The sequence below is a fragment of the Ornithodoros turicata genome, chromosome 10 (genome assembly GCF_037126465.1).
Source record: "Ornithodoros turicata isolate Travis chromosome 10, ASM3712646v1, whole genome shotgun sequence".
Taxonomy (NCBI): Eukaryota; Metazoa; Arthropoda; class Arachnida; order Ixodida; family Argasidae; genus Ornithodoros; species Ornithodoros turicata.
This window is the reverse complement of record NC_088210.1, coordinates 34,357,913-34,375,035: the sequence shown is the minus strand read 5'-3', so window position 1 is coordinate 34,375,035 and position 17,123 is coordinate 34,357,913. Positions and strand designations below refer to the sequence as shown.

Here is a 17,123-nt window from a genome sequence, read left to right as displayed (position 1 = left end):
TGCTTTCGCTGTCACTTGTGCTGTATACTGTTTCTATTTTCAGATAGCCTGTAGTCGCGTTTCCTTTTTACATTGTCTCGTGCGTCCGCTTCTCCTGCTTCTTATAGGGGGTTCATCTCTAAGGCTTGCTTCTCCTAGTTCTTCTAGCCCGAAGTGCACTGGGTTTTGGCAACTTCCTCTTCACGGACCTATAGAATTCATTCATCCACTCCGTGTTTATTCTCGCCTGCCGAGCGTATAAGTCGGATTCATGACGGATACGCAGGCATTAACGCAGCAATTATCTACACTCTTAAAAATGATGGTGGTGGTGGTGGTGGTGGTGGTGATAGGGCTTGCCGTTGTCGGCCTCACGTATGTGGGCAACGTCACGACTCACGCCATAGATTTGTTGAAAACGGGAGGAGGAGCCTATTTTGTGCCATTATGCACGGCACAAAATAGGCTCCTCCTCCCGTTTTCAACAAATCAGGGGCGAGAACGTTGTCATTCGGGATGGTGGTTGGCTAGGAGCGTGCTATGTGGTGAAGTTCATTTTTAAGAGTGTACGAGATACTTGGGCTGAAAACACCGAGTAATAACAATCATAATAATTTGTAACTTTACGGTGCGGCGAGACAACAATAGTCATACCGCCCACCCGAGGGTTCTTGAACGTGCGCTAAAATCTCTACCACACGGCATTTAACGTCCTCTAAAGTCGGCCCAGGAGGCACATGTCCTCCCCGAGCAACACATCGCGGCAAATAGATTGCGGAACAATAACAATGCACCGAAGGACAACGTCTCTAAGCTACTCGCACCATACCGTGTAAACAGAGAATATCCCATGAGCCGTAACCGACCGGTGGGAGTTAGACTAAGGCCATCATGTTCAAGACAGTCATAGTCACAGGTCATGTTCAACTTAAGAAGGAAAAGAAATCCAGTCCGTCAACTAGATACGCCGTTGGAGATAAGGAGAAGTCAAAAGCGCGCCAGGAGAAGTACCGCAGCGCCACCAAGCACGAGCGCACTTTCTGCCGCAGCGTAGTGTCGTGCGGCCAGTCTTAACAGCCAATATGGAAGCAGAGTTATCTGGCGCCAGGAGGGAGCGTGACCTCACTGTGTCCAGCCATCCTATCCGCGGCGCGGTGATATTTTGAGAGCTGACGGACTAGATTTCTTTTCCTTCTTAAGCTGAACCGGACCACAGTTTACTACACAAGACTGCCATGTAGTAAGGTCTTCTTTGCGTCCATTTCATGGTCTCGTTTATTCCCAGCGGCTGTTTTGCTTAGGGAGCCACAGCCACACTCTAAAAACAGAACTTCACCGCATAGCACGCTCTGCGCCAACCATTGCCACGAATGATAGGGTTATCGCTTCTGATTCGAGGAGAGAAGGGGGCGTACGCCTTTTTGTGGCAATTTTCATATATCCAAATTGCCACAAGAAGCCGTACGCCCCCCTCTCTCTTCCAGTCAGGAGCGATAACCCTACACTCTTAAAAATGAACTTCACCGCATAGCACGCTCCTAACCAACCATCATCTCAAATGCTATCGTTATCTGCCCTGATTTGTTGAAAACGGGAGGCGTACGCCTTTTCTGTGACAATTATGAACAGCATAAGTGTCACAAAAAAGGCGTACGCCTCCCGTTTTCAACAAATCAAGGCAGATAACGATATCATTCGAGATGATGGTTGGCTAGGAGCGTGCTATGCGGTGAAGTTCATTTTTAAGAGTGTACCATTCGTGGCAATGGTTGGCGCAGACCGTGCTATGCGGTGAAGTTCTGTTTTTAGAGTGCACAGCTCATTCGAACAAAGCGTAACATGTTATCGCGGAGCTTGCCGGTCGGGGAGCGACCGTGCGTTCTGGGAAATATGCTGACATTTGTACGTCCGAGGAAAATGTAGAAAAGACAGCACTGCCAGCGCGTGGATTCGAACCCAGCTCACCTGCCAGTCTCCAGTGGCGATAACTTCGCCGCTAACTGTGTATTCACACGAGCGACATCCTCGCCGAAGTTTCTAGTGGAAGCAAGAGCGAAAACACTGCTCACAGAGACGTGAGAGAAGTTCCGTCCCGTGTTATGTTGAGCAACTCACACGGTGCGGAATATCAGGAGTGGCGTACTGCGCACTTAGCAGACGACACTTAGCAGACGATACCGTCAGCGTGTTTTCCTGTCATCTGCTACAGAATATCTTGTGGCGTACTGCGCATTTAGCAGACGACACTTAGCAGACGACACCGTCAGCGTGTTTTCCTGTCGTCTGCTACAGAATATCTTGTGGCGTACTGCGCACCTAGCAGACGACACTTAGCAGACGACACCGTCAGCGTCTTTCCCTGTCGTCTGCTACGGAATATGTTGTGGCTGTTTAGCAGCATATTCTTCACGGTTAGCAGTGTACGTGAACACGGAACATTGAGCGCTCGCGCTCAGAAGACTATGACGTTTTTCGTGTCTTCCGCTTCTGCAGGGAATGTCGCTCGTGTGAATACACGGCAAGCCATGGAAGGTGAACAAATCTGACCTCATTTCGAACCATACTGCAGAATGGCAATATCGCTCAAGAGAGGAAAAAAAAAAAGAAGAAAGAAAGGAAGAAATGAAAAGAAAAACGAAAAACAACGACGGGTGGCCGAAGAATTGCCTCTCTTCTAGTTCCTTCGTTTAATAATGGCCGACAGTGTCATCGCCACCGATGCTGTCGATGCACATAAATCATGCACACGTCCGAGTTATTGTCACGTCTCCACTATTTATTATTAAAATTATTTTTTAAATATCGTTCTCTTTCTCTCTCTCTTTGCGTCGAAAAAGATGCGCAAGATTGGAAATCGCTCGACTGCGGAGGCGTCGTGAAAAATTTACACCGCGAAAGAGCCTTACTCGAGTCCTCGATATATGACGCTTTTTGGAGAGGTGTACTTCTTTGCGTGGCGAAGCCACGCCGTGGAATATATTGCACGTGCGAAATATTTCACTTTGAGTATAAAGCCTCTGGGAGTTTCCATTATGAGGTGTCGATGTCCTGTAAAGCTCTCTGATATAATATGGCTTTTCTCGCGCCTTGTTCGCGAGGAGGACTTTGTCCGGCGGAGAAGCTCTAGGCATTAGATCCAGAAAATTATCGTTCCCAGCATGATTATAAACCGCGAGCGTTCTCGAACCGCGGTTCTTTTTTAGTTTGACGATATCAATCGTTGATGGTAATACGAATACTTCATGATAACTATAGTGATAATAATTCGGGGCTCCGAATTTTACGTCGCAAAATAGCTATTATGGTTACGTGCCAGGTGTTACCAGGTGTTACCAGGTGAGAGCAGCAGGAAGGAATAGGAGACAGTCTTTGTTTGCGTCCTGGGGCGACATCCACCAGGGAAGTAGTCTGCCAGAAAACACAGAGTAAACCTGGGACAGCGCAGTCCATGGAAGAATTCGAACCCACCACCTCGCAGATCTCAGCGCCACCTTGGAGGCACCAAGAACTCCCAGACGATGCGTCGTGATGGCCGTCCCGGTAGTCAATGAATTATACTCAAACTAACAACAACGACAACAACTTTATTTTGAGATGATGAATGAGGAGTTTCATCGCCAGGGGGCGATACACTACACCCCAATGCTGGTGGTGATGCGGGGAATGGAATGAATGAGCCCCTTCGCAATAAGGATGCAAGTCCTATGGTGTCCAACAGGGTCAAAAGAGCTTTGAAGGCAGAGCGTTCGTGGGTTGGATTTGGTCAGGGACCAAGCAATTTTGGGAGAGGGGGGAAGGGCGAGAGTTCAGCTGATTAAGTGACCTGGAGAGTGCGGTTCGGGAAGGTTACTCAAACTGGGATTATTTACGGGCAATTAAATGTCGCGAAACTACCCAACATTCCCTCGAGAGATGCACATCAGGAATCATCCGTAGCTATACGACCACTACGGAACTCCTACAGGTCAGATTAGACTACTTCTATACCAACGTAGCCAAGTTTTGATTGCTTCAGCTCCCCTCATAAAAGACAGGCGAGATTCTATATGGGAGTTCCCCATATATACACACTTTGCCTACAAACACGTGCGAGCCTACGATTAGAACACACATTCAATTCTGCGGCGGTACATCGGCAGACTAGGCTGAAATGTAAGGACAAGGCACAGAGGCATAATTCCATACGTGCTGAATGGCTTGATATAGGATGTTCGAGAATAGTGAGCGAGTTTTAGTGCATCGTACGCTATCGCCTTTGAATATACGTAAGAGATAGCCTTGGTGGTTCTGCGCACGCGCAAAACATAAAGGGAGCTTTCGCGCAGTGCGCAGGACCACCGGTGCTATCCCTTATACGTACACAAAAGCGGTAGCGTATACGATGCACTAAAACTCATTTATAACGGGTGTGTGAGTTTGAGTTGGGGAGGCACGTTCTGATCCTCTACGTGTAGGGTTGGTGCATTTCGATATTTAAAGCAGCGGTGATAACCCTAGCAATGCGCAAGAACGCATGTTAGGACCCAAAAACGGAAGCGCACGGGATAGGTCTTTGAAATAAACCTTCTAGAAACCCCTCAACTCCTTCAGAGAGCCTGTATGCGAACGAGTGACGTTGACGTCACACCGTGACGCCGTAAGCAGCGCCGCACCGTGTCGGCGCTGGACAAATGGACCTTTTTCACACCCGCGTCGTATCCTAGCGGCTGTCCAGCGAAACACGATCGGCGCGCGCCAAAGCACAGCCGGCGCTATATTGGCGCCATCTATTGAATATGTAGGGAACCCTCTTCGGCGCCGTCAGGGTCACAGAGCATGCGCAGAAGCGTTGTGAAAAAAAGGTCAATTCTCGGCGCGAAATGAGACCTCGGGGCTGCTGGTCACACTACGTCACACTGGCTCATTTACGTCACTCCTCCCCGCTCACGGTTGTTTTTGAGGGACATCGTTGGGCGAAAATATTTTGCGTTATGGCTCCCGACACACTGCTTGATGAACGCAGCAGGGCAATCCTTAGTGTTTTGTTTCGCTGCTCCTTTAACATTAATGATTTCTCCCATAACCATTGCTATCTGCTGCTCGCTCTCGAAAACAGACCTCTTTTTTTTTTACTTATGCGAGAGCAACTTACGGCTGTTCCTTCTCTCGCTATTTCAACGATTCCCGTTTCATGGGCATACAAGTTTATTTCTCACATTTTATTAGAGCTTAGTTGCTTGCCTATTAAAATCAGTTTATACGTGCTACCATAACTTAGTACGTAATTTTTACTCGTTTGTTTAATGCAAGAAGGTGAAGAGCGTGTTGGTTAGTACTGACAACTGAACATCGTAAAGAACGCACAGAAACAGGGACGCGGGCACGGACAGCGTTCAACCAGCATTTTATTCAATTTTATTTAGGTTATCTGATTTTATTTAACTTATTTTATTTAACGTTGATTTAAAAAGAGTATCCCATTCACGTACTAGCCCTCAGTCGAGCGCCCATCCCAGTTGAAGGAACTGTCTCACGTGCAGACTATAATACAATCGAGCAGCCATCTAAATATAGTATTTGATCCGAAGACGTCTGCAACCGGATTCCCCTCTTTTCGTCAAACGTCGTGAGGGCACCGTTGTCATGGTAACGGCACGCAAGGTCGTCTTGCGGGACGCTCCGTCCGTATATAATAGATGGTGAATGATCGCGTGATTTGAATGTGCGCTTCCAAACCGCTACGATCCGGTTACACATCTAGAAATGCCCTGTCATGGTGTCATTGAAACATGAAGACTTTTGCAGATTCAAGTATAGTGCTGGAATTGTTGCCGTGTACGATGAATTCCAAAGTGTTTTCGTTTGCTTTACCTAGTTAATGGTGTATTTATTATAACTTATGCATTTAGGTATTATAAGTTACGTATTCCACTTTGCGTATTAACGTTTTAATTTTACGGACTGTTATTTGGGCGTTTGTTTGCTTAACTTCATATATCATGATTTACGCGTGCATGTGGTTCACTTGCGCATTTCTTGTGGATGCATCAAGACAGGCGTTGCCAAACTGGAAAGTTCCAAGTCTCTCTTGATTTCCTCTAAATTTAGAGATAATAATCACGATTAATAAGATCGCTATTAACTCCCGTACACGCGTCAATAAGGGCGCTTCCTTTCTTATATCGCATTTTTTACACACGTAATGATGGCACACAGGGTGGGTCTCTACCGGGTATTTCACGAAGGTGAACAGGTGGCGCCATCGAAGAAATTTCTCTTTTGCTAAAGATCCTTGGGACATCGGCCATGAACCGAATAGTGAGCGGCTCATGTGCATACGCTCACTAATTAAATAAATATCCTAACTTTTAAATTTTATTTCGCGCTCTTACGGAACCTCTGTTTTACGCACCGGGACCTTCAGCGAAAAATATTCGAAGGAAAAAACCGCGTCGACACTTAGTGATTTTTCCGAGTAATTAATTGGTTTCGGTGCACTGCTCCGCGCAAGAAATATGTAAACCGAAACCGATTAATTACTCGGTAAAATCACTAAGTGTTTACGCGGTTTTTTTTTTCTTAAAATATCTTTCCCTGAAGGTACCGATACGTAAAACAGAGGTTCGACACGCGTGCGAAGTAAAATTTAAAAGTTAGGATGTTTATTTAATTTGTGAGCGTATGCAAATGAGCCGCTTACTACTCGGTTCATGGCCGACATCCCAATGACCTTTACCAAAAAAAAAAATTTCTTCGATGGCGCGACCTGTTCATGAATTATTCAGCCGCACTCTTAAAAAAAAGGTGTATATTTTAACTCCTTTCCTTGCCACATATATCACTCCCCTTTTGGAGAGTACAATTACTCTCAAAAAGGGAGTCTCCTCACTCCCTTCAGGCCCTTTAACTCCCTAATGGAGTGTAATGTTACTCTCCAGACATATTACACATATTACAGGGGGACCTTCGTGAAACACCCGGTATAGACACAAAGGCACCTATCAGAGGTACCTGTAAGCGTGTCTGTGAGGTTCTCCTTACATACAAGTAAAATGCGTGCGAAGTGACGTAGTAAGTGACGTAGTAAGGGTAGTTGTAACTGTAAGGTTACCTGCAAAGTTACCTACGATACCACAGTAAAGATACACGCTACAATAAGATCAGATACGACGAGGTACTCCTAAGAGCCCTCGAAGAAAGTCAATAAAATAAGCAAGTACACAGGAAAATATCCGTATTGCAAAACCTCGAGTGTGGGCGCACGAAAACCACGACACAGGTAGGTATGAGGTACCCGCAGGGGTACACTTTTAGGGGTTCCCTAGGGGTTTAGGGGCAGCAATTTTGGCGGAGATCATACACTGTAAACTTTTTCACACCTTTAATGGTGTGCGCTAGGAACATTCAACCTGGTTGCGTAACATTGCATCTCCAGGATGATATTTTACAAAATTTGGAAAGCATTACTAAAGATCAAGTGTCAGTGCCAATCTTGCTTTCATTATGTCTAGGGATATCCTAGGTACGAGCTAATGCATATATGCATCGCTATCGATAATCGAGCACGCGCAAGTGTCTGAACAATGTTGAGATGTTGCAAGACTGAATTTTTGGAGGACAGACAACACTCGAGTAAAGAAAATTTGTGCGAAACCGTGCTCCATTATGGTGTTACGAAAATTACACCTAAAAAGGCGTGCGCCATGCACGTTATTACACCTTTAAAGGTGTGAAAAGATTTAGAGTGTATAGGAGAGGCAAGTCCGTAGGGCGGTACCTTTGTTTGACTTGGCGTTCTCCGGCTTGGCCAAGGCGGTGGACGCAGTGGTCACTGTGGCAGCGGTAACGACAGCCGGGCAGAAGAAAGAGCGAGCCACTGCGGGAGCCTTGAGCAACAACTGGGCCGCTTGCGCTGCGGGCTGGAGGTGATGGCTCTGTTGTTGCTGACCGCCCGTTTGGGTGCCTGCACACACAACATTCGTTTATCTTAACTGCGGCTATCACGAGGAGTTACGCTTCACCAACACCCACTTGCATATTTTCGAACCAAAACCTTTTCAGAACCACACTTCTTTCAACGTCTCTAAATCAGCTGGCGCTCTCGCCCTCTCACTATACGTCAAAATTGATTGGTCTATGGCCAAATCCAGCCCACCAATCACTGTGAGACAACTGATTATTCAATTTCACCAAATTACGGCCACACTCTAAGAAAAAAGGGTCTGAAAAGGTGCACGGTAACTTCTATAGTTACCACCTATGTCAACATAGCGTCTGATAAGGGGTGTAAAAGGGGTGGTAAAAGCAATTATAATATATCCAAATTGCTCCAAAAAGGCGTACGCCCCCCCCCCCTCACTCACCGAATCAGAAGCGGTAACCCTATCATTCGTAGGTAGCAGGTACACTCTTAAAAATGAACTTCACCGCATAGCACGCTCCTAGCCAACCATAATCTCGAATGATATCGTTATCTGCCCCGATTTGTTGAAAACGGGAGGCGTACGCCTTTTTTGTGACAATTATGAACAGCATAAGTGTCACAAAAAAGGCGTACGCCTCCTGTTTTCAACAAATCAGGGCAGATAACGATATCATTCGAGATTACGGTTGGCTAGGAGCGTGCTATGTGGTGAAGTTCATTTTTAAGAGTGTAGAACTTTGCAACCTTTTAGGCACGACATATGCGACAACTATTGACCCCTGAAAGGTGTAACTGCTCCACCCTTTTTTGTAAGAGTGCAGCAATCTCCCTTTCTCTAAACATCGTCATTAAAAGAAAGTTGTTCTTGTTGAACATGGTATAATGTACGTATGTCCGAGCCTTCTTCCCTCCGATATTTTATAGTCCTTTCGTCAAATTTACTCCCAATGCAATGCATTCAGACCCTTAAAGCTCTAAAGGATACCGGATGTTAGTGGTGCCAGTTCAAATACTACGGCCTTCTTCAATCAGCATCCTGCACTCTTAAAAATGAAATTCACCGCATAGCACGCTCCTAGCCAACCATCATCTCGAATGATATCGTTATCTGCCCCGATTTGTTGAAAACGGGAGGCGTACGCCTTTTTTGTGACAATTATGAACAGCATAAGTGTCACAAAAAAGGCGTACGCCTCCTGTTTTCAACAAATCAGGGCAGATAACGATATCATTCGAGATTACGGTTGGCTAGGAGCGTGCTATGTGGTGAAGTTCATTTTTAAGAGTGTAGAACTTTGCAACCTTTTAGGCACGACATATGCGACAACTATTGACCCCTGAAAGGTGTAACTGCTCCACCCTTTTTTGTAAGAGTGCAGCAATCTCCCTTTCTCTAAACATCGTCATTAAAAGAAAGTTGTTCTTGTTGAACATGGTATAATGTACGTATGTCCGAGCCTTCTTCCCTCCGATATTTTATAGTCCTTTCGTCAAATTTACTCCCAATGCAATGCATTCAGACCCTTAAAGCTCTAAAGGATACCGGATGTTAGTGGTGCCAGTTCAAATACTACGGCCTTCTTCAATCAGCATCCTGCACTCTTAAAAATGAAATTCACCGCATAGCACGCTCCTAGCCAACCATCATCTCGAATGATATCGTTATCTGCCCCGATTTGTTGAAAACGGGAGGCGTACGCCTTTTTTGTGACAATTATGAACAGCATAAGTGTCACAAAAAAGGCGTACGCCTCCTGTTTTCAACAAATCAGGGCAGATAACGATATCATTCGAGATTACGGTTGGCTAGGAGCGTGCTATGTGGTGAAGTTCATTTTTAAGAGTGTAGAACTTTGCAACCTTTTAGGCACGACATATGCGACAACTATTGACCCCTGAAAGGTGTAACTGCTCCACCCTTTTTTGTAAGAGTGCAGCAATCTCCCTTTCTCTAAACATCGTCATTAAAAGAAAGTTGTTCTTGTTGAACATGGTATAATGTACGTATGTCCGAGCCTTCTTCCCTCCGATATTTTATAGTCCTTTCGTCAAATTTACTCCCAATGCAATGCATTCAGACCCTTAAAGCTCTAAAGGATACCGGATGTTAGTGGTGCCAGTTCAAATACTACGGCCTTCTTCAATCAGCATCCTGCACTCTTAAAAATGAAATTCACCGCATAGCACGCTCCTAGCCAACCATCATCTCGAATGATATCGTTATCTGCCCCGATTTGTTGAAAACGGGAGGCGTACGCCTTTTTTGTGACAATTATGAACAGCATAAGTGTCACAAAAAAGGCGTACGCCTCCTGTTTTCAACAAATCAGGGCAGATAACGATATCATTCGAGATTACGGTTGGCTAGGAGCGTGCTATGTGGTGAAGTTCATTTTTAAGAGTGTAGAACTTTGCAACCTTTTAGGCACGACATATGCGACAACTATTGACCCCTGAAAGGTGTAACTGCTCCACCCTTTTTTGTAAGAGTGCAGCAATCTCCCTTTCTCTAAACATCGTCATTAAAAGAAAGTTGTTCTTGTTGAACATGGTATAATGTACGTATGTCCGAGCCTTCTTCCCTCCGATATTTTATAGTCCTTTCGTCAAATTTACTCCCAATGCAATGCATTCAGACCCTTAAAGCTCTAAAGGATACCGGATGTTAGTGGTGCCAGTTCAAATACTACGGCCTTCTTCAATCAGCATCCTGCACTCTTAAAAATGAAATTCACCGCATAGCACGCTCCTAGCCAACCATCATCTCGAATGATATCGTTATCTGCCCTGATTTGTCGAAAACGGGGGCGTACGCCTTTTTTGTGACACTTATGCTGTTCATAATTGTCACAAAAAAGGCGTACGCCTTCCGTTTTCAACAAATCAGGGCAGATAACGTTATCATTCGAGATAATGGTTGGCTAGGAGCGAGCTATGCGGTGAAGTTCATTTTTAAGAGTGTGTACTTAAACACTGCACTGTACATTCTACACTCAAATCAATACATACGGGAGAAAAATACCCATATCTCTTTCTTTATGGGACTAAGGACTTGCCCCTCCTATTTCTGGTCTGCCGAGACGCAAACGTTATTCTAAATATAGACCGAATAAAACTGAGCGCTATTACAACATAAATCTCTCATGTGGGACAGCTGAAGCTTAAACCAAAGCGAAAGCGTGTTTATTGTTCCGAGCCTACAGAATTTTCAACTGGCCAACTGGGTCACGCAGTGCAAACATTCACCCGTCTCTTCCTAACCGTATAGCTTGCTTTGTGCGCGCTGGAATAACAATAACCCACGTCTGAACCAGTTCCAACACCGTGTGGAGTTTGGAGAAATGGGTCGTCTGCTGTTGGCACAACATGGAAGGAAGTGAAGTGGAAAGACTTCAAAATACTGCGGAAAAATCACGCCGTACTTCGTTTTTCGGCATGTCCAGTACCGTTGGGCTCTTTTTCTGAGACTCGGTAATTTTGTTCGTCAGCGTCTCTTGCTACTGTTCCTTACCTTCCGTCACTCGCGTGTGTGCACCAGGCGGATGAGCGCGTAATTGGCAGCTGGATAGCTGAGCAAAAGAGCGCATTGGTACGCTCTTCCGCGCAAGAAATATGCACACCCAAACCAATTAATTACTAAAAAACACGCACACACACAAAATGTCGACGGGTTTTTTTTTACCTGGAACAGTTTTCGCTGAATGTCCCGATCTGGTAAAACAGAGGTTCCGAAATCATCCAAAGTAAAATTTAAAACTTAAGAGTTTTATTTAATTTGTGAGTGTGTGCAAATAAGCCGCTCACTGCTCAGGTCTTGGTCGATGTCTCAGGGATGCTCACTGAAAGAAAGCTCTTTTCAATAGCGCCACCTGTTTACCAATTATTCAGCCGGGGGAGCTTCGTGAGGCACCCCTTTTTTTTCGCTTATTAAGCAAGATTTTATTGACTCTTACTGTCACACGTAACAACCCTCGACGTGAACACAAATTTAAAAATCTTACTCGCATCCCTGGCAGCCCGCATTGTTGTAACAGCCGACAAGCAGGTCCAGTTCGCCGCGATTTATTTATTTATTTTTATTCCGCGTTAACGCTGCGAAGCAACTGTGGCTATGAGCGGTGTACAGACGTGGGCAGATGGAGAGAGGACAGCAGGAAAGAGTGTGGGAGAAGGGGTTAGTGTGCATCGTGGGCCGACTTCAGGGGAAACTGTGCCGACATTCGCCTGGAAAGTCCGCCGGAAAACCCAGGGAAAACCACAGACAGCACAGCCTGTGCGGGGATCGCCATCTATTATCTATCAAATTAAGTTCAAAGATCAACACTCTTTCAAGCATCATCAGCTACTAAGTATTAAAAGCACATTGACTGTACCTACTCATTTATTATTTATCCATTTCATGTTTTTCCCATTGCTTGTTCATACATACATACATCGTTCGTGGTACCTCAAAATAAATCCACAAATATCTTAAAGTTCGCAGGTATTATAATTACGGCTGCCGTGGTTATTCTCAAGAGGTACAACGAACCAACAACACTGGCATAACATTTCCAATGCGAAGTATGTATTCCGTTTAGAGTTATTTACGAAAAGCTGGAGAGGTTCCAATCATTCCTTTACAGCTATCAAAGCGAACCGTATTAGCTACAACCGACGTAGGCCCTTGCAAAAGGAATGTAAATTCCAAACGTTCCTGAAGGCGATACAATAGTGTTTACTCTGCATGTGCGCTCGCTGAGGCAACGACTGGAATGCTCGTCAAAAGACGCCACATATTTCCGCTGCCAATTAAAAAAGAGGAGCTTCGGAACCCGCATGTTACAGAAGAATCAACGAATCCGGGGCCTTCGTGTGATGAATGACTGGAGCTGATGCAACTGCACGTCTTGTTTTTGGTGGGAGAGATAAAGTCTATTCGCTCTGATTTATCCGGATGATAGAACAAAGAAGGCGACATGATTTGCGGTTATCTGTACTACGTAAAAAAAGGTTTTGAGGAAAGTGGTGCAAGCATCATCTGGGGGTGCGCGTATCGCACTTTTTATTTCAGTTGGAGCTGCTAATCATATTTCGTTTCTGTCATTGGTGGTAATTTCTCTCTGGCTCCTTTGCCTGTATCGTAAAGATGCACGTGTGATCTATCGTGTGATCAATAAAGGTTGATTGACTGATTGGTGGTAGGTCCGAGGCCATGTTAGATATTGGGAGGTGCCGGGATATAGATTATCCTGCGTTTTCCGACAGACTTTCTGTTGAACACTTACTAAACCCTCCCCGCCACCCACTATTTCCTCCCTCGACCTGTCAGTCTTTCACAGTCTTTAGCGGTGTTACTACACAATTTAAGAAATACGCCATTCCAAAACCAAGACCAGATGCATATATGCGGTTTTCATGGTGACCTTAGGAAGTATATGGCATTGCCGAGTGAAATATAGCGCGGAGCAATCTTCACGAGCCTTACTACCATTTTAATCTCGCAACCCCGCGAACGGTTTTTGAAAAAGGAGGACACAAAGGTGTAGTTAGCGGGTCCTCTCCCCCTCCTGTAATCGACTATCAATTCCAGAAGCGCGACCAATATACTAAGACAAAAAAACAAACACCAAGTGTGCAGAGACCTCGTCGCAACATGAAAAACTTTCACCGCCATCGAAACTCGTTCGTATGTTCCCTAACTCCGTTTAATGACATGACTCTAACCCGCTGCATATTCATACTACTCGCGATACAAGAGAACGCAATTTAAAAACGACGCCACGGGGCTAGACATGCAACGGCCCCATCAGCATGTCGCAAAAGAGCAAACTACATCCCTGCGCAACACTGTGCCTATTGCATGAATCCACGAAAAAAAAACAAAAAACAAAAAAAAAACACAAAGATGACGTTAAGCATGTACTGCTACACGACGGTTGCACTTTGAAATTACGCGGACGAGAAACGGGAAAAAGGGGAGGAGGGAGGGTACTATAAGAACATCCGGGCATATTCTCATCATGGAGAGATGATGACGACGGGATTTGGAATTTGAAATGCCGTCGCGCGCTTGCGAGGCGACTCGCTGAATGGGGGTGATTTTATGGGGACGCGTGTTCTGCCTTTCATCTGGTTTGCTTATTTATCGTCCGAAAGAGAGACAAGTGCTTTATTTTTCGGAAGCGTCAACGATATCTGGAAGGAAAAGGGGGGAATAAATGGGAAGAAATAATGGGAAGGGGAGGAAAATGGGAGAGGGAGACATACGAAGAGGGAAAAAGAGAATAAAATGCGCAGGAAAATGAGGTGAGGATAAAGACAGGAAAGTGCAGGCAATTGGAAAAGTGAAGCGAGAAAAACAGAAACGAGGAAGAAAAGGGACAAAGGGGAACCTGGGAAATGAGGAGCTGTAAGAGAGATAGGGAAGAGAGAGAGAGAAAGAGGTGAGAGAGACAGGGAAGGCGCAAAAGTGGGCGAGAAATGCCCTGATGCATTGCAGATGTGAATGGAATTTATAGTTTAGGATACATGAGACGGAAGTTAAAACAAAAGGGGACACATTTGCGTTGTAGCGTCGAAAAGAAGAGAAAAGAGTTGTGAGAAAGAAAGATACGAAGCGTGTTGAGGATGAGTCGTGACCGTGTAGTCGCAGAAAACGGCGAAATATTAGTGAGCAGGACGTCGTGCCGAAAATAATAATAATAATAATAATACTAATACTAATAATAATAATAATAATAATCACGTTTTATTGGTGCCTAAGAACGGTCGTGACGACCCTAATGTTGGTGCACACAAATACAATACAATGCACAACAAATAGACACAATATATATACAAATACAATAACACAATATGCACTAACAACGAGACTCGATCTAGGCAATCAGAAAAAAAAAACTGTACATGAAAAAGAAAGTACATGACTTGAATTGAAAACAAGAAAAGAGCACACGCACATTGTAATGTGAGAAACACATACAATCGCACGTCAACAAAAGCGGAAATTATCAGAAAAAGTCGAAGTAAAAAGTCAAAATATGACGACAAGTCGACGACGAGTGGTAAATCAAAGAAGCAGTCAAGACCAGTTTGTCCCGAACGCGACGTTCTGTGTATCAGAGGCCGAGCACCACGGGCGGCATTGCTAAATAATTAATAATGCTAAATGAAATGGCCGAAACAACCACAGGCGCGGTGGGCTTTCCCGCGTTGCGATATTACTCAGCAGTGGAGGGAGAGTTTGAGCAATAAATAAACTACAGAGAGCTGTAGTAGATAACAAAGTATTCATTAGGAAATAAATTATTTACAGCACAGGTTGCTAGAGTTGAAGCTACGGAAAGAATGATAGCGTTGCGCTTTCTTCGGGACAAAAGCCAGCGGGATGAACATCTGCTTTGGCTCTACATATATACATTTGCAGGAACGGTATAGTATTCGAGAATAATTGGATTACGGCTTTGTGCCCATGGCAACGAAAATTTAGAGGAAAAGATAATTACGAATAACTTTTAATTACGATTTCGAGTCTTTGTTCGTGAGTGCCCAAGAGCGGTGATGATCTCAAATTTACAAGCCATCTTTCTTCTCTGACGCGTTAAATTTTAGGCGTGGGCTTTCACTGTATCTTTGAGATAGACATTACTCTTGAGTTCAAGCAAGACTGGAAATTGAATGACAGGGGCTCCTTTGTCCCCACACGTGCAACTTTGGCAAACAACGAGGACAAACGACACTTCGCAAAACTCCGGCCAATTTATCGAAGACAAATAAATCAATGGAGCCTCGACAGAGCCATTCAGCCGATCTGTCTCTTTTTTCAGGCCACGCTGGCAGGGCAAAGTCACGCCTGTATTCTTTCCCCGCGATCGGTCGATTCTCCTGTAAAGCGTGCTTTGACTGCAAAGAACGAGTGCCATGCGGGGGAGCGCATAGCGGTGTTAGGCCTGTGGGCCCCTGACGTGAGTAAAAATTTTGGCCGTAGAGTCAAAAGCATAAGCTAATTTATAGCACGGTAGGTCGCAATCTATGGAACGTGAAACGTAACCAATTCCCCGTGCTTTACATCAAAATGCGAAAGCATTTTTATCACTCAAAGTGCAGATGTGCCTTGAAAAGACTTTCCAAACGCGTGTGAAAGCTAAACGATAGATTATACTACACTCTTAGAAATGAACGTCATCGCATAGCACGCTCCTAGCCAACCATCATCTCGAATGATATCGTTATCTGCCTTGATTTGTTGAAAACGGGAGGCGTACGCCTTTTTTCTGACAATTATGAATTTCATAAGTTTCACAAAAAAGGCGTATACTTTTTTTTTTAAATCTTGTACAGGCCTGTATTGAAGCAACGTTATTGTAGCTGAGGAGATGAAAAATGAAAGAAGGAAAGCAAATGTATCGTCATCGTGTCTCTTGATCAATCATCATTATTATCATTATTCCCTTCGCTCTTACATAATCTGTACCCGAAATATGCCACTCGCACCGCTGCGAAGCCTCACTGTTGTCTTCCTCCTCCTGTGATCCATTGCTTCAGCGTGACCTCGAAGGTACAACTCCGGTCACTCCGGTACAACTCCGTTAAACTAACTGAATAATTTTATTCAATTAAGATTTTCTCATGGACCCAAGGGTTGCTGTGATCGCGTTCGGGAACGAGGCCACATTTTTTCCAGTGTTATTATTAAGGTTGACCGGAGCTGTACCAGCACCAAGTCCACTCCACGTGTATCCACTCGGCGCAGCTTCTCCGCGTTCGGTCCTGTTCTCACATACAGCGCTTTGCTTCAGAGCGCTGGAAAGGAGAGCTGGAAACCAAGCGCTGTTTTGTACCTCGGGAGTTCTCACTGGCGAAGCAGAGCGCACACAGCGTTCGGCCGGCTTGGCTGCTCAAGTCTCGCGAAACCTCATTGGCGACGCGACACAGCGCCGTTTTGTCTGGTGCTGATTCTCGATTCCCGTAAGCGATATGCCGACGCACGAGCTCAATTAGCTGGGCAAACGGGAAATTCGACACTAGTGTCCAGTTCACCACTACACCAACACTACACCGCGAAACCAGGAAGCAAAACAATCACAAAGCTTCCGCGACGTCATGAGTAAAACAGACATTTGATTGGCCATCACGAACCGGCGCCAGAAATGAGCGCTGAAAAAGTTGACAGAAGTTCAACTGTGACACGCGCTGTTTTCCAGCCGTTCGTTGCGGCGCGAGGAGGGAAAAAAACAACGTTGTTTTGTAGCGCTGTGGA

At 45.1% G+C, this 17,123-nt stretch overlaps 1 protein-coding gene across 10 annotated transcripts in view; it reads right to left on the bottom strand.

Annotated features, from left to right (window-relative positions):
- The window catches only part of LOC135370001 (calmodulin-binding transcription activator 2-like), a 195,286-nt gene that overhangs the window by 164,945 nt on the left and 13,218 nt on the right, over window positions 1-17,123 (bottom strand). For all 10 annotated transcript variants that reach the window (XM_064603646.1, XM_064603648.1, XM_064603651.1 and 7 more), the window contains exon 2: window positions 7,736-7,921. In XM_064603646.1, coding sequence (XP_064459716.1) covers window positions 7,736-7,921 — 186 coding nt within the window. The remainder of the gene's footprint in view (window positions 1-7,735; window positions 7,922-17,123) is intronic.